The 26,623-nt window shown below is 46.6% G+C and overlaps 1 protein-coding gene across 6 annotated transcripts in view; it reads left to right on the top strand.

Annotated features, from left to right (window-relative positions):
* Window positions 1–1,152: 1,152 nt before the first annotated feature.
* The window catches only part of CEP83 (centrosomal protein 83), a 50,707-nt gene continuing 25,236 nt past the window's right edge, over window positions 1,153–26,623 (top strand). For 3 of the 6 annotated variants that reach the window (XR_002088180.2, XR_002088181.2, XM_019480877.2), the window contains exons 1-5: window positions 1,154–1,232; window positions 18,277–18,536; window positions 18,919–19,069; window positions 20,732–20,824; window positions 21,024–21,155. Coding sequence is in view for 3 of the 6 variants with exons in the window: in XM_019480877.2 (XP_019336422.1) it covers window positions 18,385–18,536; window positions 18,919–19,069; window positions 20,732–20,824; window positions 21,024–21,155 (528 nt within the window). In the remaining 3 variants the exon portion in view is untranslated. Of the gene's footprint in view, window positions 1,233–18,276; window positions 18,537–18,918; window positions 19,070–20,731; window positions 20,825–21,023; window positions 21,156–26,623 lie in introns of all 6 variants that reach the window. The other 3 variants (XR_002088182.2, XM_006267461.3, XM_019480876.2) reach the window with 3 other exon arrangements.

The following is a 26,623-nucleotide window of genomic DNA, read 5'->3' as shown; positions in this document are numbered from 1 at the left end:
TTATGAAAGGACTGCTTTGCATCCAAAACTTGTTTAAATTAATCTTCATTAGCTTCATGGGAAAAAAACCTTGTAATTTTTTGTTACTACATGTTAATTCAGTATTGCACAGAACCACTATGGATTTCATGCTACTTTAAAAACTTGTTTTCATCTCTTAAAATTGTCAAAAGGTTCATCATAAAGTAGTTATAAAATCTGTACTGAATCATCAATCTGTACATGAGTTCCTTTAGTAGAGAGACATTAAAGATTTGATCTACACATACTGTTCTTGATCTTTGGGAAATTGTAACATACTGGCAGTTCTGGTATCTAAGGTTATAACAACCCCTAGGGGAACTAATTGAAATTGTAAATCTTTTGTCACATTTAAAAAAATTGTTTTTATTTATTTGTAGTGATCTGGATACCTTGCACATGCTTCTGCTGGGTTGGAAACCTAATGTGACCTTGTGACAGGGATGGCAGTTTTTGTTTTAATTTACCTTGTCTTAAACTCAGTGCTTCTCAAACAGGGTGCTTGGAGATCCTTTTGAGTGCTACAGGGGATCGTACCCTGCTAGGTATGCAAACATGATTTGCAAGGTGTAAACCCAAAGATTTCACATAAGAACCCCCCTGTTAAAAGCAGCCTGGGTGGAGATAAAGCATCAGTGTGGGGTTTCAGAGGTCTTTGCAACAGAAGAATTAGTCCAATATTATTTTTCCACATTCAAAAAGAGTGAAAACTTAAGTTGGCATTTTCCTAGGGGTTTGAATCTGAAAAGATTTAAGAACCACGCACCTCACTCAAAAAGGGGCCTACTGCACCAGGACCGGTCTAGTTCTCCCCCTCAGCAGAAATCAGTCTTCAGAGATTTTGACCGGGGGGGGGGGACGCGCGCTAACCAGAGTGCTGGGATCTGCGTGCGTTGCCGGGGTGGAGGGGGTGCAGAGGGCGGGCGCCGAGCGGCGGCGCCTGCCTCCAGGGGCGGGGCCGAGGCCTCCCGCCGCTCCGCGCGCCCCGACCCGTTTCCACAGCAACCGCGCGTCTCTCCGCGCCGCCTCCTGTTGCCGCTTCCGCGTTCCCGTGGTGCCTCGCGGCGGCCGGGCCCGGCGGCACTCTCCCGGCTCCGGTCGTTGGCTAGTGGACGGCTCCCGGGAGGGCTCATGGGAGGGGGCGGGACGGGCAGGGGCGGGAGCCGAGGCGCCATTTTTAAACTGCCCAAACGGCTGACGGCTGCCGAGAGGTGAGTGCCTCCGCGGCGGGCGGGGGTCTGGGGCGCTGCGCGGACTCGTGGCGCTTTACAGTTTTGCACCCGAGTGAGGCGTTGAAGTAGGGGGGCGCCGCGGGCCCTGGGGCCGGGCCGAAGCGGCGCAGGAAGCGTGGGTTGGTCTCGCCGGCTGCCGAAGCCCCGTTCGGCTCCGCTATGCAGCGGCGCTCGGTACAGCCGTGCTGCCTGGAGCAGAGCAGGGCAAGGCCGGCAGCTCGGCCCCGCGTGCCCCGGACCAGGCACCTGCGCTGCTTCCAGGCCCGCTGCCTGCATGTAGCCCACACGTCGCCCGAAGCCTGCTGCCCAGGCCGGGTCCAGCACAGGAGGCCGGTCTGCAGCGGGCCCTGCGTGCAGTGACACCCCAGAGCAGCCCCGCAGCTCGGCAGGCAGGGCGCAGGGCTGGGCTGAGGCACGTGCGGTGTATGGGGCTGCACCGGGCCAGCCCTACCTGCTGGGTCCGCCAGCTTTGGGCCTGATCAGGACCAGCCCCAGATGCCAGATTCTGTCTTTCCCCCTCTGTGCCTGTGGATGTCCCCGTGCAAATGGATGTGGCACAATTCAGGATGGCAGGTCTGGCAAACCTAAACACCGTATCTTATTAGGAACCTACTTAATTTGCGATTTTGCAGATTCTGTGGACACTTGTGAAATTGTTCATCATCTGCAAAATCAAAAGAAAGAAAACAATCTCACTAAAAAATAAAATGCTGGCTCTTCAGTGGAGCTGGGTCCTCATGGCCACTAAGGCCCAGCCTCCAGGCTGGGGAGCCCTGGGGCAAAGTGGAGCAGGCAAGATGGCAATACCCAGCGTTTCCCAACTTTTTTCACCGCACGGCACACTTACCAAAATAAAAAACACTATGGCACACCAGATACCAGGGGAAGGGGTGGGGAGCTGTGGCGCACAGCCAGCCAGACGCTGACAGGGAGGTATGGCGAACGGTTAGCCAGAGGGCATTTTAGGCTGGAGCCACAGCCCCTGTCTGGCAGAAGCCACGCTCCCCATCTGTCTGTGTCTGCAGCAGCAGGCTTGGGGCGTGGGTCCAGCCCAAAATGCTGTGGCACACCTGGACGTGCCTGATGGTACACTGGTTGGGAAATGCTGGCATAACCTGCCCCTGTACCACTTGCCACTGATTAGCTGAGTGGACTGACCCTTGGTGGTCCCACCCCTCTCTGCCAGTCAGCAGCAAGGGGCAGGGCTTCATGATAGACAGCTCTTGGCCAATCAGTGACATGAGGGAGGGCCACTGGTGCCCCTTAGCCAATTGGTGGGAAGGGGTGGGCTCACTGCCAAAAGGCCACAATATGGGCGCTGCATGCTGTGAATGGTTTATGAAAATCCCTTTTGCTCCCAGTGACTTTGGCAGATCCACTTATAATCCATACCAGGCCACATCTTAAAGAAAAAACTATTTTTAGAAACATTTTTTGCAGAGATGTGGGTTTTCCAGAAAATTTTGGATCAGAAAATTTTCCAGAAAAAAATTTCTGAAAAATTTTCCAATGCCCTAAATAGAGCATAATCTGATTTATCATGTTTATTTGACTTATATTTAGTAAAAAAAAAAAACCCTAAAAAAGTACCTTTATGTTTATGTCCCAATAGCCACATGTATTTGAACTGAAATATTTGATTGAGGAAACAAATTAAATGCAGCTCACTTAGTGTGGTTTAAATGTTATATTCAAACAAATTCAAAGCTTTATGTGGAAAGAAATTACTTTTATTGGAATACTTGTAAAAATGTAAAGACAATACACAGTAGCATGTACTTCCCTTACATTGTTTGTTTAAATTTAAGAAAAAAAATGAAGGCACTGAAAACTGTTGACACACTAATTTTAGCACACCGAAAGAACTGCATGGTATGCTATGGTTGTCCACTCTTCTGTTCAGCAGAGTTTAACTCTTCCTTTGAGGTCATTGCGGCACCTCCAGTTTCACTGTCTTATCTGCAGAATCACTTGCACTACTTATAGATTCATAGATCTTAGGGTCAGAAGGGACCTCAACAGATCATCGAGTCCGACCCCCTGCATAGGCAGGAAAGAGTGCTGGGTGTAGATGACCCCAGCTAGATGCCTATCTAGCCCCAGCTAGATGCCAGATCTAATGATCTTTCCTTTGCCTTCCCAACCCAAGCACCATCATCACAACTAGTGAAGCTCTACCTAGCCAACAGATAGTAGGAAACTGGGCAGTAGCCTCCTACTCTTTTCACCTCCATCTTGGGTCTCCTGGGTGCAATCATCTCACTTGTTGGTACCTTCTTGCTTGTTTGAGGACCTGTTCCCTTCCTTCCTAGAGCACTGTTAAAGGATAAATTATTTGTTTTTCTTTTGCTTTTAACCCATACCATTCAGAACTGTTCTTCTTATTAGTTCCACTTAGTAGTTCCATTTCAGATTCGGATTGAGGCAAATCTGATTCAGAACTATCTGAACCACTTTCTCTTTCGCTGGAGGATGGTTTTACCATTGAGTCTATGGGCAAGGGTAACTTATCACACTGCATTTTCTTTGCTAATTGTGCTTCTGCCTGATTCTCCAAAAGCAAGAGATTTTGAGAAATAGAAACAAGCTGAACCGTGCGTTCGTTTGTTAGTCTAGTCCTCTTTTTTGTCTTGATTGAGCTGAAAGCCTTCCAGTTCCGTTCACAAGAAGCTGCTGTTGGTGGAATGTGTAGGATCCTTACAGCAATCTTAGACAATATTCAGGTGTCACATAGTATCCCTTCCACCATGTGACAGGAGGTATATTCTCTGCTGCCCGCCAAATGATGCTTTTCCTCCAAAGTTTTTCTTTTACACAGTACTCAACACTGTCTGTCATCACGGCTATTTTGTTGGTGTTGGGGACGTTCTTAGCTACTTCCGTAACTGTATTGAGAGCAGTTTATAATTCATCTTCTTATAAATGTTGTCCTCTGTGTTGAGGAGCCAAAAGGTTTGCTGCCAGATGAACTGGATGAGAGTAAAACACAGATCTCTGAGTAAACATTTGTTTGTCATTGTCGTCGTCTTTTTTGGATAGAGGTGAAGAAGGCAAAAGCTCAATTAGATTTTAATTCAGTTGTCTGAATATCTCTGGAATATTTGAAAGGCTTGGTGTATCTCTTTCAAGTTTCTTGATAGCCACTGAAACTGGTAATAGCAAATTGAATGCTCTTTGAACTCAAACCCAGAACACATTCAACCCAAGAGCAAGACAGCCAAATACTATTAAATGAGGATACTTTGCCTTTAATATTTGCCATGCAGCTTTCATATTACTCTCATTATCAGTTACAAGGGCTTGTACCCTGGAGGGACCTGCACTTTCAGTTTCTTCACTCAGTAATTTTGCTATGTATTCACCTGTATGATGAGAAGATTTAGTAGCAGTTGTTTTCAGGAATATTGGTTCAGGTGTTGCTAACATAATGTTCAATAAAGGATTTCCTTGTATATCAGTCCATCCATCCATCCCTCCAGAGGCAGTGATTCTGCTTGACCAATCATTTGAATAACCACTGTTTGAATTCTGTCATACTCTCTATCTAAGACAGGGGCAGGCAAAATAAGGCCCGTGGGCTGGATTTGGCCTGCCAGGCCATTCTGTCCGGCCCACGGAGCCCCTAAAAAATTTAGTAAATGCATATTTACTTGCCCCAGTCCCCTGTCAAAGCTGGCTGGAGTCAGCGGCAGTAGGACCCAGAGGGAGCCGTCAGCAGGCTTGCAAGCTTGAGCAGCCCAGCCCCACCTGCTCCCAGCCAGTTGCCTGCTTTCCTGCTTCTGCCCTGCTCCCGCACCAGTGGCTGTGGCTCCCAGCTGCTTGCCCAGCTGGCTGAGCATGGGACCGCGTTGGTAGGGGTGTGCATGTGTGTGCGCACGTGTGTCAGCAGGCACGGGGCAGAGTATGTGCGTGTCTGCAGGCACGGGGCAGAGTGTATGTGTGCGTGTGTGTGCAGGCACAGGGGCAGTGTGTGTGTGTGTGTGTGTGTGTGTGTGTTCTCATAGGGTGAGTTCCACATGCACACCCCTCCATACATGTGCACCTGCGGCTCCCCTCGCACTGCCATACACAAACCTCACCCACAAACCTATATCTACTTCCCAGAATATACAAGAATAAGACTTCATTTTAAGCTATTGTGCAGTCACCTCTGCATACACTATAAAAATGCATGTAAATCGGGACAAAAATATTTTTTGAAATCAAATTAATGAATGTTGTAGACGATCACTTTTTAGAATATAATTTGGTATTTTTCTGGTTCTGAGATGGCAAAACCCTTTGCTGAAAGCAGTACTTCTGGGGTCAAAGGTATGGGGGTGGGACTTCTGATCACTAGATGACGGCCACGGGGTGGGGCACCTGTTAAGGGGCAGGGCCGCATGCGCAGCCCTTAAAAGCTTGGCAAATCAGTAAATGGCCTTCCGCCCAAAATAATTGCCCGCCCCTGATCTAAGACATAATGTGATAAGTGATAACGTGACGGTAACTTATATGATGGGCAAATTAGTTTGTAATGTTCCTTCCAGTATTGATTTTAAGTTATGGAAAGAGGTGTGCTACTTGCAAATATAGCTCGAGCTAATGTCTGATCTGCTTTTCCTTGATCTTCTTTTAAAATTTTGTCCACAAAGCTTGATATAAAGCTTGATTATCTTGAACAAGCTACTCATGGTGGATCACATATCTGGTGGCAGTGATCTTGAAAGCGAGGAACCTGCTTTTTCTTCCCCCAGACCTGTCAGCTCAACATTTTCATTTTCCATTTTTTGCAAATCTGCTATTTCACTTGAGCTACCAAGTTCCTGCAGTGAAAGGGGAAGAGGTTTTTATTTTAGTCTTCCAGTCTGGCCTTGTACATGAGAAGGAGAAGGAGAACCAGCAGGAAGCTTGCTTCCCCACTCCCTGCCAGAAATAACACTTTGCTGCTCAGCTTGCTGCTCAGTTGCCCTGCAGAGCCAAAGGGAAGTATAGTCTGGCCTCTGCTATCGGTCAGAGGACTAAGCTTGCTCTTCTGGGTTGAAACAGTTAACTGTTTATCTATTATGTAATTTTAAAAAATATATTGTTAAGCCTCAGTCACTTTGGGTGCTTAGCGCAAGCAGAAAAGCAGGATATAAATATTTTAAATAAATAAACAAATAATAGTCTAGAGTTACATTAACAACTTTTAAAATTATAATGTTTTAAAACAACATAAATGCTAGTCTATACTGTGTGTTGTTTAACATTACTTTGTTTACTTACATAGGATTCCTGAAGTAAACATTTCTCAGATGATGTTGTTCCACCACTTCATTGTATTAGCTTTCTGTATATGGCTTGTGCTCTTTCAGGACATTTTCTACATGCTATTAAATGTTTCTTCATTCTTGTTGTGTTGTTAGGATACTCCTGCCCACAATATTTACATCTACCAACTTTCTTTCTTCCTTCAGTGGCTTGAACTTCACTACAATGATGCCACACACTAGTTTTTTCTGATTAGGCATTATTATGACTCCTTCAAACCAAAAGCATTAAAAAACTAATAGCTCTTATGCAAACACTTCCAACTTCCCCGACTCAAGAAAAATGAGATGCTGTTCTGTGTGTTTGCTGAAATGAAAGTGAAACAAAAATTAATCACAGTTTGCTTTTGCTTTCACTGGTAGTCTGAGATGCAATAAGAATTTTAGCTTTGTTTTTGATCTGACCTGCACAGCCAATTAGGTGAATTCATAACTTGATTTTTGGCTTGGATTATTATGTGCGTGTATTTACCTTCCTGTTAACAAATCAATAAAACAAATATGTACTCTCTCGCACACCCTTTTGGGATAATCACCTGAAAAGCATTAATTACAACTTTGAAACTGCCAAGCTTGCCTAATATTGTATTGGCATCCATTCATTTACTAATGAATTTTATGAAACAGTGAATTTTAAGAAATGGAAAATTTCCCACAGAAAAATAAAGCACTGGAAAATTTTCCGCCCCACATCTCTGGATTTTTGTTGTAACTTATTGTTTGAGTTGCATATTTTATTTCTCTACCCAGAAAGCTAGATTACCATAGTTACAGTAAATTCAGTTGTAGAGGCCTGAAAGGGAGGAGCTGCTAGTTTTAGGAACAGCTACATGCAAAATACATGCAAAATTATGTATGATTTACCTGTTACTTGCCTAGTAATTTTCTGAATGTTTTAATGTGTGTTTCTGATTAGAAGCAAATGCCATGGACTATGCACCCCAATGGTTTAGTTTTTTTAGCCTTATGTATGTCCCTCCAAAGAGTGAATATTGCTTGTTCTAGGCCAGTGGTGGCTAACCATTTTTTGTCTGGTGTGCCACAAGTTAAGCCCTGAGCTTCCCCAAGTGCTGCGCTGATCTCTGCCCCTGAGACAGACCCGCCTCTGCCTCCATTCCATTCCAGCACTTCCCTTTCCCGAGTCCCTCAGGCATGCATGCTGCATGTAGAAGCTACCCCTGTCATGAGAACCAGTTTACTTTGGTGGGACAATTTGCATACTGAGGAGGCAATTTTCTTTCTTTCTTTTATTCTTTCATTCTCAGGAGAGGCACAGCCAGGCCTAGGGTCAGGGAGGACCTAGGTAAGGAACTTCTGGTGGGGCTGGACATGTTTAAATCAGCAGGTCCAGATGATCTCCACCCCAGGATGCTGAGGGAATTGGCCAGAGTCATTGCAGGAGCCCTGGCATGGCTTTACGAGCACTCGAGATGTTCTGGCCATGTGCCAGAGGACTGGAAAAGGGCTAATGTGGTCCCCATTTTCAAAAAAGGAAGGAAGGAGGACCCAGGTAACTATAGGCCCGTTAATCTTACCTCGTTCCTGGGGAAGCTCTTTGAGAAAATTTTCCAGGAGTACATCTTCAAGGGACCAGCAGGGGAGATTACACTCAGGGGCAACCAGCATGGGTTCATTAGGGGCAGGTCCTGTCAGACCAACCTGGTTGCCTTTTCCGACCAGGTCACAATTCTTGGACACAGGTGTTGCGGTGGACGTAGTCTGTCTGGACTTTAGGAAGGCCTTCGATACCGCCTCTCACCCCATTCTCATTAACAAATTAGGTGACTGTGGCGTTGATGCCTACACAGTCAGATCAGTCGCAAATTGGCTAGAGGACCACACCGAGAGAGTGGTGGTGTACGGGTCATTTTCGACCTGGAGTGATGTGGGCAGTGAAGTCCCCCAGGGCTTGGTCTTCGGGCCTGTACTGTTCAACATCTTTATCAGTGACTTGGATGAGGGGGTGAAAAGCACCTTGTTCAAATTTGCAGATGACACTAAGATGTGGGGAGAAGTGGCACGATAGAAGGGAGGGACAGGCTACAACTAGATCTGGGCAGGTTACAGGGGTGGGTGGATGAGAATAGGATGGGATTCAATAGTGACAAGGGAGAAAGAACTAGTAGTATACCTATAGGCTGGGGAACTCCCTTCTCGTCAGCACAGAGGTAGAAAAGGATCTTGGAGTCATTATTGATTCCAAGATGAACATGGGCCGCCAATATGAGGACACGGTCAGTAAGGCTAACCGCACCCTGTCATGCATCCACAAATGCATCATGAGCAGGTCCAGGGAGGTGATCCTCCCCCTCTTTATGCAACACTGGTCAGGCCGCAGTTGGAGTACTGCATCCAGTTCTGGGTGCCGCATGTCAGGAGGGATGTGGACAGCATCGAGAGGGTCCAGAGGAGGGCCACTCACATTGTCAGGGGGCAGCAGAGCAGGCCCTATGAAGAGAGGCTATGGGACCTGAACCTGTTCAGCCTCCACAATAGAAGGCTGAGAGGGAATCTGGTGGCCATCTGTAAACTTACCAGAGGTGACCTGCAGGGAATGGAAGAGTCTCTGTTCCCCTGGGCCCTACCGGGAGTAAGTAGGAATAATGGCCACCAGTTGATTGAGAGTAGGTTCAGGCTAGACATCAGGAAGCAGTACTTCATAGTCAAGGCGGCTAGGATCTGGAACCAACTTCAAAGGGAAGTGGTGCTGGCACCTACCCTGGGGGTCTTCAAAAGGAGGCTAGATAATCACCTAGCCGGGGTCATTTGACCCCAGCGTTCTTTCCTGCCCATAGCAGGGGGTCAAACTTGATGATCTGCTCAGGTCCTTTCTGACCCTACCAACTATGAAACTATTCATTCTTTCTTTCATCTTTTCTTCCTTTTGTTCTTAAATGTTATGTATAGTAAATTTTTTTTAAGTGATCATTTTGAAGGTTAGATGATGGATTAATGGGTAGAGTTTAGTAATTGGTCTAAAGTGCATGTTAAATGCAATTTATCACATTGTTTCTACCATGGAGAGCATATGCAAATCAGTCACTAATGGAAAAATGTAGATGGGTTTTTTAAAAAACTGCAAGCTTCAGTGTTTTATACAGGTGTTTATAAAACTTGCCACAAGATGTCACTGTAATCTAAAAGAAGGCAGTTATTTTGCTAAATACTGTTACTTACTGTTTGATAGTTTTAAAAATATGTTTTGTAAACTAGGAATCGGAACTTGTGGCAGAGGGGATATCTTTTATTAGACCAAGTAGATAGTTAAAAAAATGTTTGGTTTTGCAAGCTTTTGGGGGCACACACGCTTCCTCAGGCATAGTAGAATGCAAAGATTGTAACATTTCTCCTAGGATAAGAAATGAAATGAAAATTCAGTTTTGTAAACTACACCTTTTTTGTTCTCAGGATCCTCATCTCTCCTCCATTTCCCATTTAGCTTTGTGCCATGTAATGTCTCTGCAGATAAACATTTCAGAGATCTGTATGCTTTGGTTTGCAGACCTTGAACTCTCTAATATGCAGGGTGCTGCACCTTGGGAGAAGGAATCCACAGCATACATACAGGCTGGGAGTTCCCCTCTTGTAAGCACAGAGGCGGAAAGGGCTCTTGGAGTCATTATTGTATTGACTCCAAGATGAACATGAGCTGCCAATGCTAGACCGCAGCCAGCAAGGCCAGCCATACCTTGTCATGCATCCAAAGATGCATCTCAAGTCGGTCCAGAGAGGTGATACTCCCCCTTTATGCGACATTGGTCAGGCCGCAGTTGGAGTACTGCGTCCAGTACTGGGTGCCGCACTTTAAGAAGGATGTGGCCAGCCTGGAGAGAGTTCAGAGGAGGGCCGTCTGTTTGGTGAGAGGGCAGCAGGGCAGGCCCTATGAGGAGAGACTGAGGGACCTATTCAGCCTTGGCAAGAGGAGGCTGAGGGGGGACCTGGTGGCTGCCTACAGACTCATAAGGGGAGATCAACAGCAAATAGGAAGAGCCCTATTCTCCCCAGCACTACCTGGGGTGACAAGGAAGAATGGTAATAAGCTGATGGAGAATAGGTTTAGGCTAGAGATCAGAAGGCAATATTTTATAATTGGGGTGGCCAGAGTCTGGAACCAACTTCCTAGGGAAGTGGTCCTCGCCCCTACCTCAGGCAAATTCAGAAAGAGGTTAGATGATCAACTGTCTGGGGTCTTGTGAACCCAGCATTCATTCCTTCCTGTGGTAGGGAGTCAGGCTAGATGATCTGATCAGGTCCCTCCTGACTGCAGCTACTATGATCATACTATGATATATGTAAAAGTCATTAGGAAGGCATATGCATTTCTCCACTTGTGTTACTTTGGAAGTAAGGGTGTAAAGGTTCACTTTTCACCTTCTTGCCAGTAGTCTTTTTAGTGGGTGGTGAATTCATTGCACATCTAGTTCCCATTATTTGTTTTGGTTGTAGGCCCACTCTGTTCACAAGAGGTCAATTTTGCCGCGTTCCTTTTGAGAGACTCCAATTCATCATCTGAACATGGATGTTTAGTGTGTAAGCTACCTTTTCTCACCGAAGTTGGCTTTTACATTCTGAAGCCTTAGCTTGGGACTTGAAACTAATGACCTGTTTCATTATCGCAAAAGGTTAATTTTTAATGGTGGCCATTATGACCCTTTTTAGATGGTACTTTCTGGTTTGGGAATTTCTAAGAATATGTGGCTATGGCTTTCTTCAATTAGGAGAGATATCTGGCCTTTAATATTGTTTATAGCCTTTATGGGCGCATCCAGACGAGCGCGCACATGCCTCCTGCCCCGCCTCAAACCCCTTTGAGACGGGGCAAGAGGCACATGTGGAAACGAAAAAATGTTGGGGGGGCGGCAAGGGGATGCGGGGGGGTTGGGGAGTGGCGGGGGGGATGTCCCCTGGTCTGCAGGGGGTGAGGACCTGGCCCAGATCAGTGCGGCTCACTAGTCCGGCTTTGCACCGGAGCGGGTTGCATGGCTCTGGGAGGCGTGCACAGGAGCCACAGCTCTCAGAGGTGTGTGACATGTTCTGGTGCAAAGCCGGACTAGAGAGCCACATGGGGCTGTTCCAGGTCCTCACCCCCCCCCACAGGCACAGTGGGGCAGAGGCAGGATGCGGCATGCGTGCCGGGCCCAGCTGGGTCCTGGGGCCCCTCTGCCGCCTGACTGGGCTGGGCCTATGGCAGCAAGACCCGGCACGACACACGGTTTCCACATGTCGGGCCTGATGGGGTCCTGCTGCCCTTGGGGCTGCTCTGCTACCCAGCTGGGCCATTCCTATAGCGGCAGGGCCCGGCCCGGTGTGCGGGGACCGCATGGAGCCAAGCTGGGTCCTGCCAGCCCTGGGACTGCTGGTGTTGCCCAGCTTGGCCGGGCGGCACCAGCAGCCCCAGGGCCAGCAGGACCCAGCTTGGCTCCGTGCAGTCCCCATGTGCCGGGCTTGGCCGGGTTCTGCTGCTATAGGAATGGCCTGGCCGGGCAGCAGTACCTGACTGGGCCCGGCACACGGTTTCCGCGTGCCGTGCCGGGTCCTGTCACCATGGGCCCGGCCCGGCCAGGCGGCAGAGCAGGCCCAAGGGTGGCAGGACCCGGCTGGGCCTCGCACACGGTCCCCACGTGCCATGCTGGGTCCTGCCACCACAAGACCATCCTGTCAGGGTGACAGGAGCAGCCCCAGGGCTGGCAGGACCCAGCTGGGCATGGTGCATGGTCCCCCCGCTGCTGCTGTGAAAGGTGAGTTATGGGCCCTGGGCGGGGGAGTGGGGCCCTCCACAGTAGAGCTGGGACCCTGAGGGGGCCCTCCAGGGTGCCTGGGACCCTGGGCAGGGGGGCTGGGGCCCTCCAGGGGGGAGCTGGGACCCTGGGTGGGTGGGCTAGGGCCCTCTAGGCTGCACCCTGTGGGAGCCAGGGGACCCACCTCTCCTGAGCAGCCCCCCGCAAGGTCCCCCACACCCACAGTCCCCCCAGCAATTGCCTCATACCTACCCACAGACCAACCAACCCACATCCCTCCACACACCCATCTGTCTTCCCCCATACCCCTTCTCACCCTATTCCTGCAAATATCACATCCCTCCCATCACACACCCATCATGTGTGAAGAAAACCAAAAGCACACATTAACACATATAGGTATTTAGAATTTATTTTATCATGATGATAGAGACACTGGTAGGCTTCCAAATTGCTTTAACATTGTAAATATACCAGTAAAGCATGACCCAACTGATCGCTGTCTCTCTGTCTGTCTGTCTGTCTATCTTTAGATATATGTGTGTGTGTATAGAGTGGTTTTTTATTTTAACTGTGGAAGAACATGGATTTTGGGGTATTTTTAAAAATGGATTCGGGATGCTGCTGCAGCAGTCCTGTTGGCACAAGGGGTAGTGTCCCCAGGTACCAATTGGCTGGGCCCTAGAAGCTCCTGAGAACTAGTAGCCCTGAGCTGCTTACCAGGGCAGCTTTTTGTATGGATCGGGCCAGGACAAGGCAGCTTTTTATACTGCTGGGGACAGCACAGATGCTGGCCCCGCTCCCCCTGGCTGCAGACCCGGGAGGAGCCAGGCAGTGTTATTTTGCTTCAAGTGGCACAATTTGCTCCACAACAAAGTGCATGTCCGAGCACATGCTCTGAGGCCAAAAGCCCCAGCTCAAATTTGCACCGCTTCTATTTGAGCTGCTGCAAGCACATGCTTGCATGTGTGGACGCATCCTATGTGTACAGAGTTGAGGTTGAAGGGTAACATCTCATGCCCTACCAAAATGACAAGTTCAGCAAAATTAAAACTAAAGGAAGCTAGGCAATGAAGAGTTAAGGTACTTCAGAACTGAATTCAAAGGCAGAGAGAATACATGTCTATGAGGTCATTGTTCAAAAAATTAAGGTTGCATAGGTGTTTATGTTAACTTTTCATTTCCTGTTTTTCAGAATGTTGTGGTTTAGCATTAAAGAATGGAGGACTGGGAGGGACCTCAAGAGTCATCTGGTCCAGCCCCCTGCACAAATATAGGAATAATATTTCTAAACCAGTGGTGCCCAAGTTTCCCAATCTGCAGGCCAGATGAGTGGGTCAGGGTCACTGTGTGCGCCCCATCCTGCACATTTGGGTCCATCCCATGGGGCTTCCCACAGAGGTTTCTTCCCCTCCTGGAGCCTAGTGCAGGGGAAATACCATGACCACCGAGGTGGTTTCCCTACTGGCAGGGGAAAACAAAGAATGTGGCATGGAGCAGTGCCCTGACCGAGGTAATACAATTAAAATGGCACTGTGTAGTGGAGGGTTGCATTTTTGTCTGCTTGCAGACAGGACTCCCTGCAAGAGTCTCATAGTTAGCCTCCCACTTGAACTCCCAGTGGGAGGATCTCGGGTACATGCAAACTTTATGGAATTGGGAAACTGCTCCCTAACTTCCTCCAGCGGCCATACAGGTGAGGACAAGCAAAACTCAGGGGCATCCAAACCCCAAGTCTTTGGGCCTGGTCCTGCACGTAGGATGCCTGCCAAAGGCTTTGGAAGTATCTGAAGCCCCAGGCAGGGGTGGAGGATACTGGCCAGTACCAGGGCCACATACAGTTCTTGAATGATTCACATGGATTTGGAATTGATTTGGAACATGAAAAATTTTCCTTAAAAAGAAAAGGTGTAGAATTTGGCAGTAGTGGTGTGGGGCATTGCCACTTCTCCCCTGTTGCCAAATTTCTGGACCATTATGGAGCCCTATGGACCAGGTGTCATGACTTCACGTGCCAGATCTGGCCTGTGGTCCAGGGGTTGAGGGACCCTTGCTCTAAATTATCCCTATCAAATAATTTTGCTTAATTTTAGATTCTGAAAGGTATGAGACACCACCCGGAAGTCGTTAACTTGCTTCAGCCTGGGAAATTCAATGACAAGTTATATTTATTTTTTATTTTAAAATATTTTTTTGTAGGAATCATGTAAATTTGCAGGTCAGGGCTACTGGACCATGTAAATTAAAAAACAAACAACTATATGATTCCTCAGGGCACCTCTCCTCTCCTGTAGACTTCATTATAGTGGAACAAGGGTTGTAGGCATGTATTGAAATACCTGGTGTATGTATTGACCGATAGAATTGTTGCTAGGACAGAAATGGCAGACTCTTAATTCTGGAAAAGCTCTGATACAGCTGTGGGCATCTGAGAGAAGACTAATGTATGGCTCCTTCTCCAGATCTAATCCACTATCTGCTGTAACATATTGGCCCTTTCACTCTTTCCAGTTCTCTTTCTCCTCTTTCATGAAGTCATTGACATTTTAGAAGCCATTTGTACATTATAAAGCTGTTCCCTTGCAGTCTGGTGCTTTATACATCTATGCGCAGGTGCAAGCCTACAGGGGGAGGGGAGGTTTGTACCTTTCTTTGGTTATGTAGCCCAGGTCCTAAATCCATACTATGTTTTCCATCCATCTGGGATCCTTGCTGTTACTTCAGTTAGGTCTCTGAAGTGGTGTCCTTGTTTCAGCTAATTGCCTTAACCTCCTGGCTAGTGCCTTTTCCACTGCCTCCCTCTAGCTAGTTCCTCCACCACATGCTACAAGGTATTCAGATATTTTCAGAGATTTAGGTTGGATTATCTTTTGGTTCCTCAGGGCAAAGGAGGCAGGGAGAGGGGCTGGTACAATGCTTGGAATGGGTGTGATGGCCTCCCTGGATTCCAACATAGGGCCTAGCCATATGAAAATCTAATCAATTTTGACTCTTGAGGCATGGGGAGGGAAGGCTTTCCCCATATGTATATGGTGTGGAGAGAGAAGGGCTTGAGACAGTCTAGATTCTAGCTTATGTGGGGGAATACAAACAACACAGGAGGGAGGTAACTCTAGGTCCCATGTGTTTTACAGGTATCTGTAGAGTTTAACTCTTTGAATAGTATTTTCAGTATTGCTTCCTTAAAGGAATAGTGGGCACCATTCACTAGTTGGAGTACATACTGACTGAAATCTTCTGTGAAACCAATTAGAGATGGTTTGATTCCTTGTGGGTACAAAACCACTTCTGCAGTTTGCTTGTGTGCACATGTTGGGGGGCTTCTTTTTTTTGTTTTTGCGGAGGGACTTTCAAATGACCCCAAACTTAAATCACTAATTTCACCTGGCAGTTGGAGGGTATGAACACATTACAGAACAGTAGTTGCGCTGCAGTGACTGTCCTTGGGCCAGCTTTTACCCAGCAGTAAGCTTACCCTGCAGTAGGTTAACGCTCAGTGAAAAGAGCTAACCTACCACAGGTAACCTGCTCCTTTTTACATCTCCATAATTTGTCCATAAACTGAGGAAACTTGTGTGTGAGTGATTGAAAAAACAGTTAAACAGAAATAGGTTAAGTGTGTATTCATCTCAATGTGAGGTTCTCAGCTGAAAGAGAACAAACACTTCCTGGAGATGAATGCAGAAGTGCAGAGTTCAGGCTGTATTCATCTCTCCAAGCCTCCTTCCCTTAATCCCAGGACTTGAGGGCCTGTGATGCATAAAACAAACCCAGTCTTAATTTTTTGCCCCAGTCTCAATGCTGCTTGGCTCATGCTTCCATCATGCCTGTTTTCAGTTCTCCACCTGAAGAAGTAGGGCTTCCCCAGACTTTAGCTTACATGAGAGGCAGGGAGAGGGTTCACCAAATCCCAGGTCTTATGGGTAGGTAGGCAGAGGTTCAGGCATGTGCAGAGAGGCTGGACCCTCCCTAACAGCCTTCATTTGTGGGGGGAGAGGGCAAGGGACTTGTATACTGTGGGCAAACAAGGGTCCCTTGAAGGGAGAGGGCTTAGATGCACAGAAGGGAAGGGACATCCTTCCCCTGTCTACTTGTGGCTTTTAACACAGTGTCACACCCAATTCTTACAAGTAAACTAAGTAGCTGTGATGTGGATTTCTTCACAGTCAGGTGGGTGGAAAATGGCTTATGGGATGCACCCAGAGAGTGGTGGTGGATGGGTTGGTTTCTACCTGGGGAAATGTGGGCAGTGGTGTCCCTCAAGGTTCTGTCTATTCAGTACTATTCAATATCTTCATCAGTGATTTGATGAGGGTGTAGAAAGCACTCTGTCCAAATTTGCAGATGACACCAAACTGTAGGGTATAGTAAACACACTAGAGGGTAGGGAGCAAATTCAGGCAGATTTGGATAGACTGGGGAAGTGGGCGGATCAGAATAGGATGCAATTTAACAAAGATAAGTGCAAAGTGCTGCACCTGAGGAGAAAGAATCACCAATACACCTACAGACTGGGAAGTACCATTCTAAGTAGCACAGCAGCGGAAGGGGATCTTGGAGTCATAGTTGACACAAAAATGAACATGAGTCACCATTGTGACGAGGTAATAAGTAACGCTGATCACACTCTGTCTTGCATTAGTAGGTGCATCATGAATAGGTCTAGGGAGGTGATACTTCCCCTCTGAGGCATTGATGAGGAAACAGCTGGAGTACTGCGTCCAGTTTTGGGTGCCACACTTCAAGAGAGATGTGGATAAGCTGGAATGGGTTCAGAGGAGGGCTACTCATATAGTTGAGGGCCTGCTGGTAAGATCCTATAAGGACAGATTGAGGGACCAGAATCTCTTCAGCCTTCGCAAGAGAAGGCTGAGAAGTGATCTTGTGGCTGTCTACAAGCTCATCAAGGGGGTCAGCAGGGAATAGGGGATACTCTGTTTACCAGGTCACCCCTCAGGGTTACTAGAAATAATGGCCATACTCTGAAAGAGAGTAGATTTAGATTGGACATCAGGAAGAAATTCTTTATGGTGAGGGTTGTCAAAATATGGAATGGGCTTCTAAGGGAGGTGGTGCTTTCCCCTACTTTGGAGGTGTTCAAAAGGAGATTAGACAGGTATCTGGCTGGGGTTACTTGACCCCAGTGCTCTTTCCTGCCCAGAGCAGGGGTTCGGACTCGATCTAATAGGTCCCTTCCGACCCTAGAAATGCCTCCCCTGGGGTCTTGGTGCACATGTGAGGAGCAGGGAGCGAGGCTCTCAGAGGGCCACATCTTGGTGCACGCATAGGAGAGAATGGTGGACTGACAGGTCCCCTGCCACCCATCCTCATTTATCCCTATTCCACTACTACCCAGATATCTATTCCCCCTGTTCTCAGTCCTCCCTCTTTTGTTTTCCATATTCTCTGGGCAAACATTTATATCTGTAATCTGTCTGTCTTTCTGAAAATTGTTCGAGTACTTCTGGCGTCTTCTGCTGATTCAATTCATACTGTGGACGTGTGGAGAAGGCGGGGGAAAGAACATGTGAGAGGATAACTGTACCAAAATACCTCCTTTACTTTTCTAAAGATTTCTGTTAGAAGACAGATTAGGAAGGACACAGTCAAGTTGTATTTAAATGCTGCTTCCTGTCTTATTTTGCTACATAGCTCATGTGAAAACTAGCAGGCCAGAAAGTCTTTTAGCTGCTTATTTTACTCATGCTCTGTGGGATCTGTCTGTCTTGTCAGTCTTAGGTGCACACTTTTTCCTCCTTAAAGCATCTGGGGGTGCTATGCTACTAGATGGGTATAAGTAATTTTGAGTGATTTATTTATTTATTTGTATATTTATTTATTTATAAGTCACTATTTTTGAGCAGTTATAGAAAGCTAAATTTGAAACAGAATTTGATTCTCAGTCTTAACTTTGCCAGGGCTGTTGCTCCACTGTAAAGAAAGCACAAGTGTTTGTCCTTGAACCACCAATGAGTTTTATGCTTTTGTTTGCAGCAGGTAATTATACTTTCTGAGATGCCACAGGCGAAAAGATAGATGGAAGTCCTTTGAAGGTGCTGATTTTAGACTAAATTCATTACTACCTGGCTGTTACCAGCAAGAATGGATACTTTCACCAGCCTCCTCCCTCCAACAAGTGGAAGTGGTAATCTTGCTGGTTCACAAGAAGAACTACAGAAGCTTTTAATTGATGAAAGAATGCGGTGTGAACATCATAAAACAAATTATAAAACTCTGAAAGCAGAACATACACGGTACGTACTTTAAATTGCTGCTTTCCTTAGTTTGAGCTAAGGCTAAGTGAAAAAGAGTTTCCTTTTCGACTGTTTAGTTGTTGATTTCCAACAGTGAAATCCTTCTAGTTACGTAGTAACAATTCAGAGGTCTCCTGAACTCTAGGTGAGATTTTCTGAATTTGTAAATACTGATCAACTTCAACATTTTAGGATATTTGTTATGTCAGATATGAGGGGAGGAAATGGAGCTGATATCTGGTAAATGTTTTCAGACTTGCTATTTTTTTTACTTTTTCTTATGTATTTCTGTTACCTCTGTGATGGATATTTTTCAGTGTGATCAATTATTTCTTAGACTGTATATGAACATTCTTAGTATTTTTTAAAATATATTTTGCAGGTTACAGGATGAGTATACAAAATCACAGAATGAGCTCAAGCGGTCGTTGGTTGAAAAACAAACCATCAATGACAAATTTCAGTTTCTCCTTGCTGAACTCCGAGGAGAATTATTAGATAAAACAAGAGAACTAGAAGAACTGAGAATGCAGGTGAGACATGTTACCAGCAGAGAGAAACATTACTTTTAGTCCTATTGTAGAAATCCATCTAGAACTGTCTATAGCAGGGGTGGGCAAAATATGGCCTGCAGGCCAGATTTGGCCCATCAGGTGATTCTATCCAGCCCATGGCTGCTCCTCTGAAGGAGAATTGTATTCAGACTGCAGCTGCCCTGGCTTTCAGCGCCTCTCCCTTCTCCTCCATGGGCTGGCCCACCCTGCCTCACTCCGCTGAGTCTCCGATATATGCTCCAAGGCAAGGAGAGCTGAGCTCCTGGCCAGGCTGCCTGCATGCAGCTCCGTCTCTGTGGCTGTTTGTAGACCAGACAGCTCCTGGTGAGTCAAAGCTCAGGTAAGGTTCTCCCCAGTGGTGAGGGAGGTTGTGTAGGGGGAAGAGGGCCAGGAACTGCAGGTTATCTGTGCTTTGCTGAGCCAGGGCCTGGTAGGGACGTGAGCGCTGCTAACGTGGTGCTGTGCTGTGTTCCTGTGCACTGCTTCAGGCTGTGCCACATGGGCACAGCTGGAGTGGCTGGCATGGGTCCTGCCCAACTCCAAGTCCCTGGCATGAGGTTGGGCCGGGCAGAAGCTGCACCAGCTGCATCCACGTGGCCTAAAGCAGTGTGTAGGAACACAGTGAAGTAGTGACCTGGCCCAGCTTGGCCATGTGTTGGGGACTCAGAATTGGGAAGGGGATGCAGGGACAAGCAGAGGACAGCATGGCACCGGTCTGGCTGGGCTTGGATAACTGTGGCTCTCAGCTCTTCTCTCCCTGCACTCCCTCTCCTACCCTGCATGCAGCTGTGCTGCTCTGTTCCCAAACACTGCCTCAGGCCATGTGAATTAGCTGGCATGGCTCCTGGGAGCAAGACAGGCAGGAAGGTGGGGGCTGGGGCCAGAGCTGGGATCTTGGGGCAGTGACAGTGTAGGGGCCAGGGCTTAGGGCAGAGGTGTGATCTGCTCCCTGCATGTCCCTGTCTGCATAACTGGTGCCCATCATAAGGACATGCGAGGAGCAGATCATGGCTCTGTCCCCATGCTGTCACAACCCCAAGATTCCAGCCCTGCCCACCCATCCTGCTCCCAGAGGCTGCTGCTTCTTTGTATGTGGCCCCATCCCATCTGACCAAGTGAGTGGGTCCAAGGCTGGTCTCTATGGAGAGTCTGCCTGCTTGCTCTGTCTGGCACCCCCAGAAGTGGGTGCAGAGCAGACAGGGGCAGGTATGATCAATGCCCACTCCCCTGCAGCCCCTGTAGCAGCTCACCAAAACTCTTAAAGTGGCCCTCCAGCCCAAATAATTCTCACTCATGATCTACAGAATAGGTGACTTGAAGGATTTCAAGGATTATATAATGGCTAGATTTTTCACACATTGTAAAAGCTAATAAATTATGTACATATACACAATGTTACAGGGTTTTTTCTCTGAAATCTTCTCAACTATTGGAGGGTTAATAAAGTTTTTACAAAATAGGAAACGAGGAAATGCTTAAGAGCAAACTTTATTAATGGAACATATTAAAAAAACTCTATGTACAATTATTTTGTTTTTAAATAAAGAATACTTTGTTATCTAGCATTTGTTGTTTTCCAGCGTAAATCACTTGATGATACTTGAATTATTTACAATACCTTTTGTTTTCTCTTCATGTCAGGTACTAACTCCTCAAAAGCTGGAGTTGTTAAAAGCACAAATACAACAAGAATTGGAAACTCCAATGAGAGATCGATTTCAGAAGCTAGATGAAGTAAGCAACGAGTATCTAATTATGTTTTATTTGTGGGGAGGTATTATTTACTGTTTCTTTTGGCATGGGGCGGGGTTTGAATAAAAATGACTTTTTTTGAGAAGGGGATGTGGATATTTTATAGTTAGTGTTGGTAAAATAAAACAAATTTTATGTGCTTAAACTTATCTTTGAGTGACTGTTCCACTTTCTAATTTAGGAAGTAGAAAAATACCGAACAGAATATAACAAACTGCGTTATGAACATACCTTTCTAAAATCAGAATTTGAACACCAGAAGGAAGAACATGTTCGTGTTTTAGAAGAGAAAAAAATAAAGTATGAGGCTGAGGTAGGTATAAAATATTAAACTTGAATTAAGCCACCATAAAAATTAAACCACTTAAGCTTTTTATGAGGATTTTACCATTGTTGTATTATTTTTTATATATGACAGTTTTTGCAATCTCAAATTTTATCAGATAGACTGATTGTTCTAAATCATTTGTTGTGTTCAATCCTTACTTAGCACATAAGAGAGAGATTTAAATATAAAACCTTAATAGAATTCTATTTATATTCAGATAGTATGTTAGTAATAACATATTTAGGAGAGGGTGTGTGGGCATGATGGAGTCCCAGCTACTCAGGATCAGAGCCTATTTCCTGCCTCTGATCACAGTTGTGTCTAATTAGGAGTGCCAGGATGCCTTGAGCAGTAGCTTTAAAAACCAGACAGCCAGTGACCAGTGGGGGCCAGCAGACAAAGGAGTTTGGTATGGTGCATCTGTCTTTTCTTGTCCTTTCTGAAACAGCAGGAGCAATGGAGGAGAAAAAGAAGATGGGTTGTATGTAGAGGCTGTGGGATGTCCTGGATTCTAGGCTGGTTCTGTGTGGAAGATATGTATGCATGACTGTCACGGGACGGGGTGCTTAAGGATGGCCATGTTACCCCTAAGGCCTCTCAACCGTGCCAATTCGGCCTAATGGGCACCCTCTGTTCTTGCCCGCCACACCTTGTTGGAATAATTGATATAGGGAGGCTGCCTTTAAGCCTATCTGAGCATGGTCCTGATGGACTTCCCTGGGCCCCGCGGGTCCCATTTCAAAATAGATGTCCCTGGACACCCCAGCCTTATGGGCTATATGTGTGGCTCCAACCGCCCCTTTACCACGCCCCAAGCCTCGCAGATGGTACCGGCGTTGTCTTGCCTAGGCCTCGTTATAATTTGGCCTCTTGTCCTCACTGGACTCTCTGCAGCCCTGTCTCTGCGCCCCTCAGTGCCGGAGTCTGTGCTCCCCAAATGTCGCGCCCTGTCTGGCGCCAGGGTCCCCACTCTATAGTGGACCACCGATGAGGCCTCCTCCTTCCCCTAATAGCCTCACCCAAACCACCGGTGTTATGAAGCAACAAACAAAACACAAGCCCCTGGGCTATAACATAATAGAAGAGACAAGAGTGTGCTCTGCCCCTTTAAAAGCATAGAACTTCCTCCCTGGCATTAAGTATCTAGTAGGCAAGGGTACATGGAACCCCATTAGCCCTGGGTGCAGCATGGTAGACAGTTGCTGCGTCACTGGGCACTTCCTCCCTGGAGGCTCCTTCCCCTCTGACTGCTAGCAGGGAACTGACCTGCTTGGGCCCAGCCCTAGAGTTTATATGGGCCCAGGACCCTGCCTCTTCCAGCCAGCTAACCAGGTGCAGGTGCAGCCAATTCCCTCATTAGCCAGTTGTCATGGCAACCTGCATCTGGGCTCTTATCTGGCTCTTTGTGTTGCCTCCCTGGGCAATCTCTGCTCTAAGAGGAGCAGGCACCTTAGTGCCCTGCGACAATGACATTGTTTTTTTAGGAGACCTGAGAAGCTTATTCAAGGAAGTGAAAGATCTTAAGACCAGAGGCAAGATGGAAAGGAGAGCAAGATGGAAAGCTCTCACTGGGTGCATCTACAGAAGCAATTAATGTAAAGGGATAAACTCCAGAGCACTTTGAGCCAGTGTACACTGCTCCTGGGTGTAGTGTCTACATGTGTGCCTGGGACAGCAGCATTTTGAGCCAGGATGGAGCAGGCTCGGGGAAGTCAGATCTGAGCTCAGGGTGGCAGGTTGGATGGCAGAGGGGCTGGGTGGGGCATGAGAGTGCCGAATATGCAGAGCCATGTGGCTAGGCGGTAGGCAGGCATCTGACCCCCTGCTGCCTGGGCTGACTGGACACAATTTATGCCTGCTGTCACTGTCTTCACATGTGTTTCATCACAGGTGATTATTACTCTGCCTTTAGGTAGTATTGTCCCCAACAGTACTATCTTATGGCAGAGTTAATTTCTTGTGCCCTAGTACTGACGCACCTGTAGATGGTGATGATCTACTGTTGAGCTAATTAGTCTACTCTTCAGTAAAGCGCATACATGACATGCCCACTAAGACCAGGAGACACCAGGTCTGTTATTGGGTAATTCGTTGCAAAGAAATGCTTATTTATCACCACAGCTGATCTAGAAAACAGAGTGAAGTGCTGACAGTCTGCCCAGTGGAAGATGTGGTTGTGAGGTTGAAAGGAATGCTGAAGTGAGCAGAACAGAATCTTCTGATAGTTGTTAAAGCAAGGACAAATGACATAGCAAGATTCCCCCTTGTCTAGGTTAAGGAAACCATTACAGGTGGGAAGAGATCCTCAATGTTGTGGGCATCATTTGTAACATTTTTCCCATCTCTAGAAACAAGATAATTTAAATCAACAAATGGCTCAAGGATTGGTGCTGTGTGAGAGGTTTGTGGATGTTTGATTGTTGGGCTATGTTAAAGAAAAAAATAGTTTTGAAAGATGGACTCCACCTAAATGCCTGGGTAAAATGGCCATCTCTCATTGAGGATGCTGTGATTGAAAAATGAGACTCACATAGTGTTTACACTTGGTTTTAATTCATAAGAGTGATGCAGCAAATTTTACTTGCTTTACAGCTGTATTATCAGTTGGCCATTTATAAGAAGCATTAGATTAAGTCTACAGCCTTCTGCACTATTCTTTACACCTAAAGCACAAAAGACAGGCACTGAGATAATGTACCTGTCTGCCTATTACATCACAGCACCAGTTCTTGCTTGCATTCTTATTGGGGAGGGTTGACACAGGGGTTAGAATTCTGCCAGTCAGATGTCTATTCTTGAGTCCCTGTGTTTCCTGCTAGTTTCGCTTTGATCAAGCCTGTGTGCGTGTGTGTGTTTGTCTGTCTATACTTACCATATTTACCTGGATCCAAGATGACTGAATTTAAGATGACCAGCCTCCCTAATAATTAGATTCTATACATGGAAAATTATAAATTTGTTAAAATGTTCCATGTCTAGAATTGAAAGATCATGTTACATTTGTCCCCCTCCACCCCACTTCTTTCCCCCACTGCTGTGTTGGGGGCAGGAGAGCAAATAAGGTGGAAAACAGTTGTGGAGGGGCAGGCAGTAGGGAGGCAGATGGGGGGGAGGGAAGCAAGCAGCCTGACTCCACTGCCTCTCCTCATGCCTCCCCATTACACACGTCTTGCTGAGCAGATTTGTGCCACCCTCTTCTGGCTGTTTTTTCATTTGATACTCGATTCTAAGATGGGGCTTTGTTTTCCCCATGTTGAATTGAAGGAAAACCTGATCTTGGAATTGAGTTAATATAGTAATTCTAATACACTGTTTGAATTAGCTAAACAACAGGTGCCTGTCTTTCTAAGACCCAGGGAACCATATAGAACCAGTTCTTCTACGATCCTTTTAGGCATCAGTTAGATGGTGTTGATTAGATTTATGTCCTTGTGAAATTGAACAGAGGGCTTATTCTTATTATGCTCTGTATTTTGTGGGTGGGGTGGAGGTGGGTGGGACACTTGCTGTTTTCTCTTCTCATTCTATGATCTTCTCTGGAAATGCTGATTTAGTTTTCTTATCATGGTTATAAAGTCTATAATCTATTATAGAACAAACTGCATTTGATATATTTGGTTGTATTGACCACTACTTATGTGTTACATCAGTGGTGGCTTACCTTTAGCAGGTGTGCCACAAGTTAAGCTCCCTCCCCTCTTGAGTGCCACTCTCATCCCAGCCCCCCAGAGGTGTATGTGATAGAATTTGTGCCCTGGAGGCCAGACTGGAGACAGAAGGGCTCTGACCTCGGGCTGTGAGAAGGAGGTGTCACTGCCAAGAGCCAGGTTAACACTTCCCTGGCCCTACAACCACTGCATGTTTATATGGTGAGCAAGAATCTAAAGCCCTTAATTTGGCAATAGCAGCTGGTCACTAAAAACAAGTTTGGGGGGCCTTCTATTTTGATAATACTTATGTACCTTGGCATACACCAAGGCTGGTAACATGATAGAGTGCACCTGTGGGTAGAAAGATGGATATAGCAACGAGAGTGAAAATGCTGAGATTTGAGAAGAGTAGTTAGGCAATATAGATCAGGATAGGAGCATCTAGTCTGGCTAGAGCAGTGATTCCCAGCTAGGGTGCTGGAGCATTCTAGATCAGAGATTCCCAACCCCTGAGCCACGGCCTGATGCTGGACCAGAAATCCAGAAGTGACCAGCATACTGCGGACTAGCAGCCAACCTTTTTTGTACTGAGTAAAAACAAGGGTTGGCTGCTGATTCGTAGTATGCTGGTCATTTCCAGTCTGCAGTATGCAGGTCCACAGTTTTCTGGTTCGTGGTTGCTTCCAGTCTGCGGTTTGCCAGTCTGCAATCTAAAAAGGTTGGAAACCACTGTCCTAGATCCTTTGAAGAGTGCTACAGGAAGTATGAGGAGTTAAGTGAGGTGATAAGCAGATAAAGGCAAGCTCAAATTTTAGGTGTGAGGAGATAAGCAGATTTGGGCAGGCTCAAGCTTTCCCTGCCTAGCTGCTCTCGACCCTCACTTCCTGCCCACTCTGGAAAATCGAAGTCCCATAGTAAATCAGTTTTTGAAATGGGGTGTCACTCAATTTACAAAAGTTATGGAGGGGTGCCTCAAGAATGATGGGTGCCTTGAATCTAAAAAAGGTTGAGAATTGCTGCAGTAGGGTGTGGGATGTAGCCAGTAAGAAAAACTGAAATGGTTATGTAAAAGTTCCAGGGGACTGAGCAGGAACTTGGATTAATGGTGCACTCTGTGGCTCTGGAAAGATGTTAAAGTAAAGGCGCAATGGGATCTGATGTGGGATTACAACAATCATGCTTCCTGCCATGCTACTCATGTTCTAAGGAAAATTTCAAAAGCTTTTGCTATTAGGAGCCTACCAAGTTCACCACAGAAGTGGGGTGTGCGGCATCTCCTTTAACCTTGCACGTTTCCCCACGTGCCCCCACACTGCTGATCGGTGGAAGGGCTGCGCTTGCAATGCGCTCCTGATCAGTGGGGAGGCAAAAACTGTGGTTTTAAATATGGTGCCATTTTTGCCTCCTGACACTGATTGGCTGAGGAGCCCTGGCAGCCCCAATGCTTGTTGCTGACCAGCGGGAAGGCCAAAACCACGCCATATTTAAAACCATGGATTTCACTTCCGTGCTGATAAGGAGGGAGCGGTGGGGCCTGTCTGCCAATCAATGTGGGGGGGGGGGAAGGAGCACATGGGAGAATGTGAAAGATGAAAGGAGATGCTACACAGTCCATTTCCACCATGAATTTGGTGGGTCCCTAGCTATGGCCTTGAACTTTTGATGTCCGAGCTGCTAACTGTATGCCTTAGCACCTGTGCTATCCTAGCCTCCATAGCTAAAACTGCTTCAGAAAAGCTGAGTGAAATTATGCTATAGATAATAGTTGTTTCAATTCACAGACTTTTGGGGAGGGATGGTGAT

Source organism: Alligator mississippiensis, chromosome 4 (assembly GCF_030867095.1).
Source record: "Alligator mississippiensis isolate rAllMis1 chromosome 4, rAllMis1, whole genome shotgun sequence".
Classification (NCBI taxonomy): Eukaryota; Metazoa; Chordata; order Crocodylia; family Alligatoridae; genus Alligator; species Alligator mississippiensis.
The sequence above is the reverse complement of the archived record's forward strand: the minus strand, read 5'-3'. Positions and strand labels throughout refer to the sequence as shown.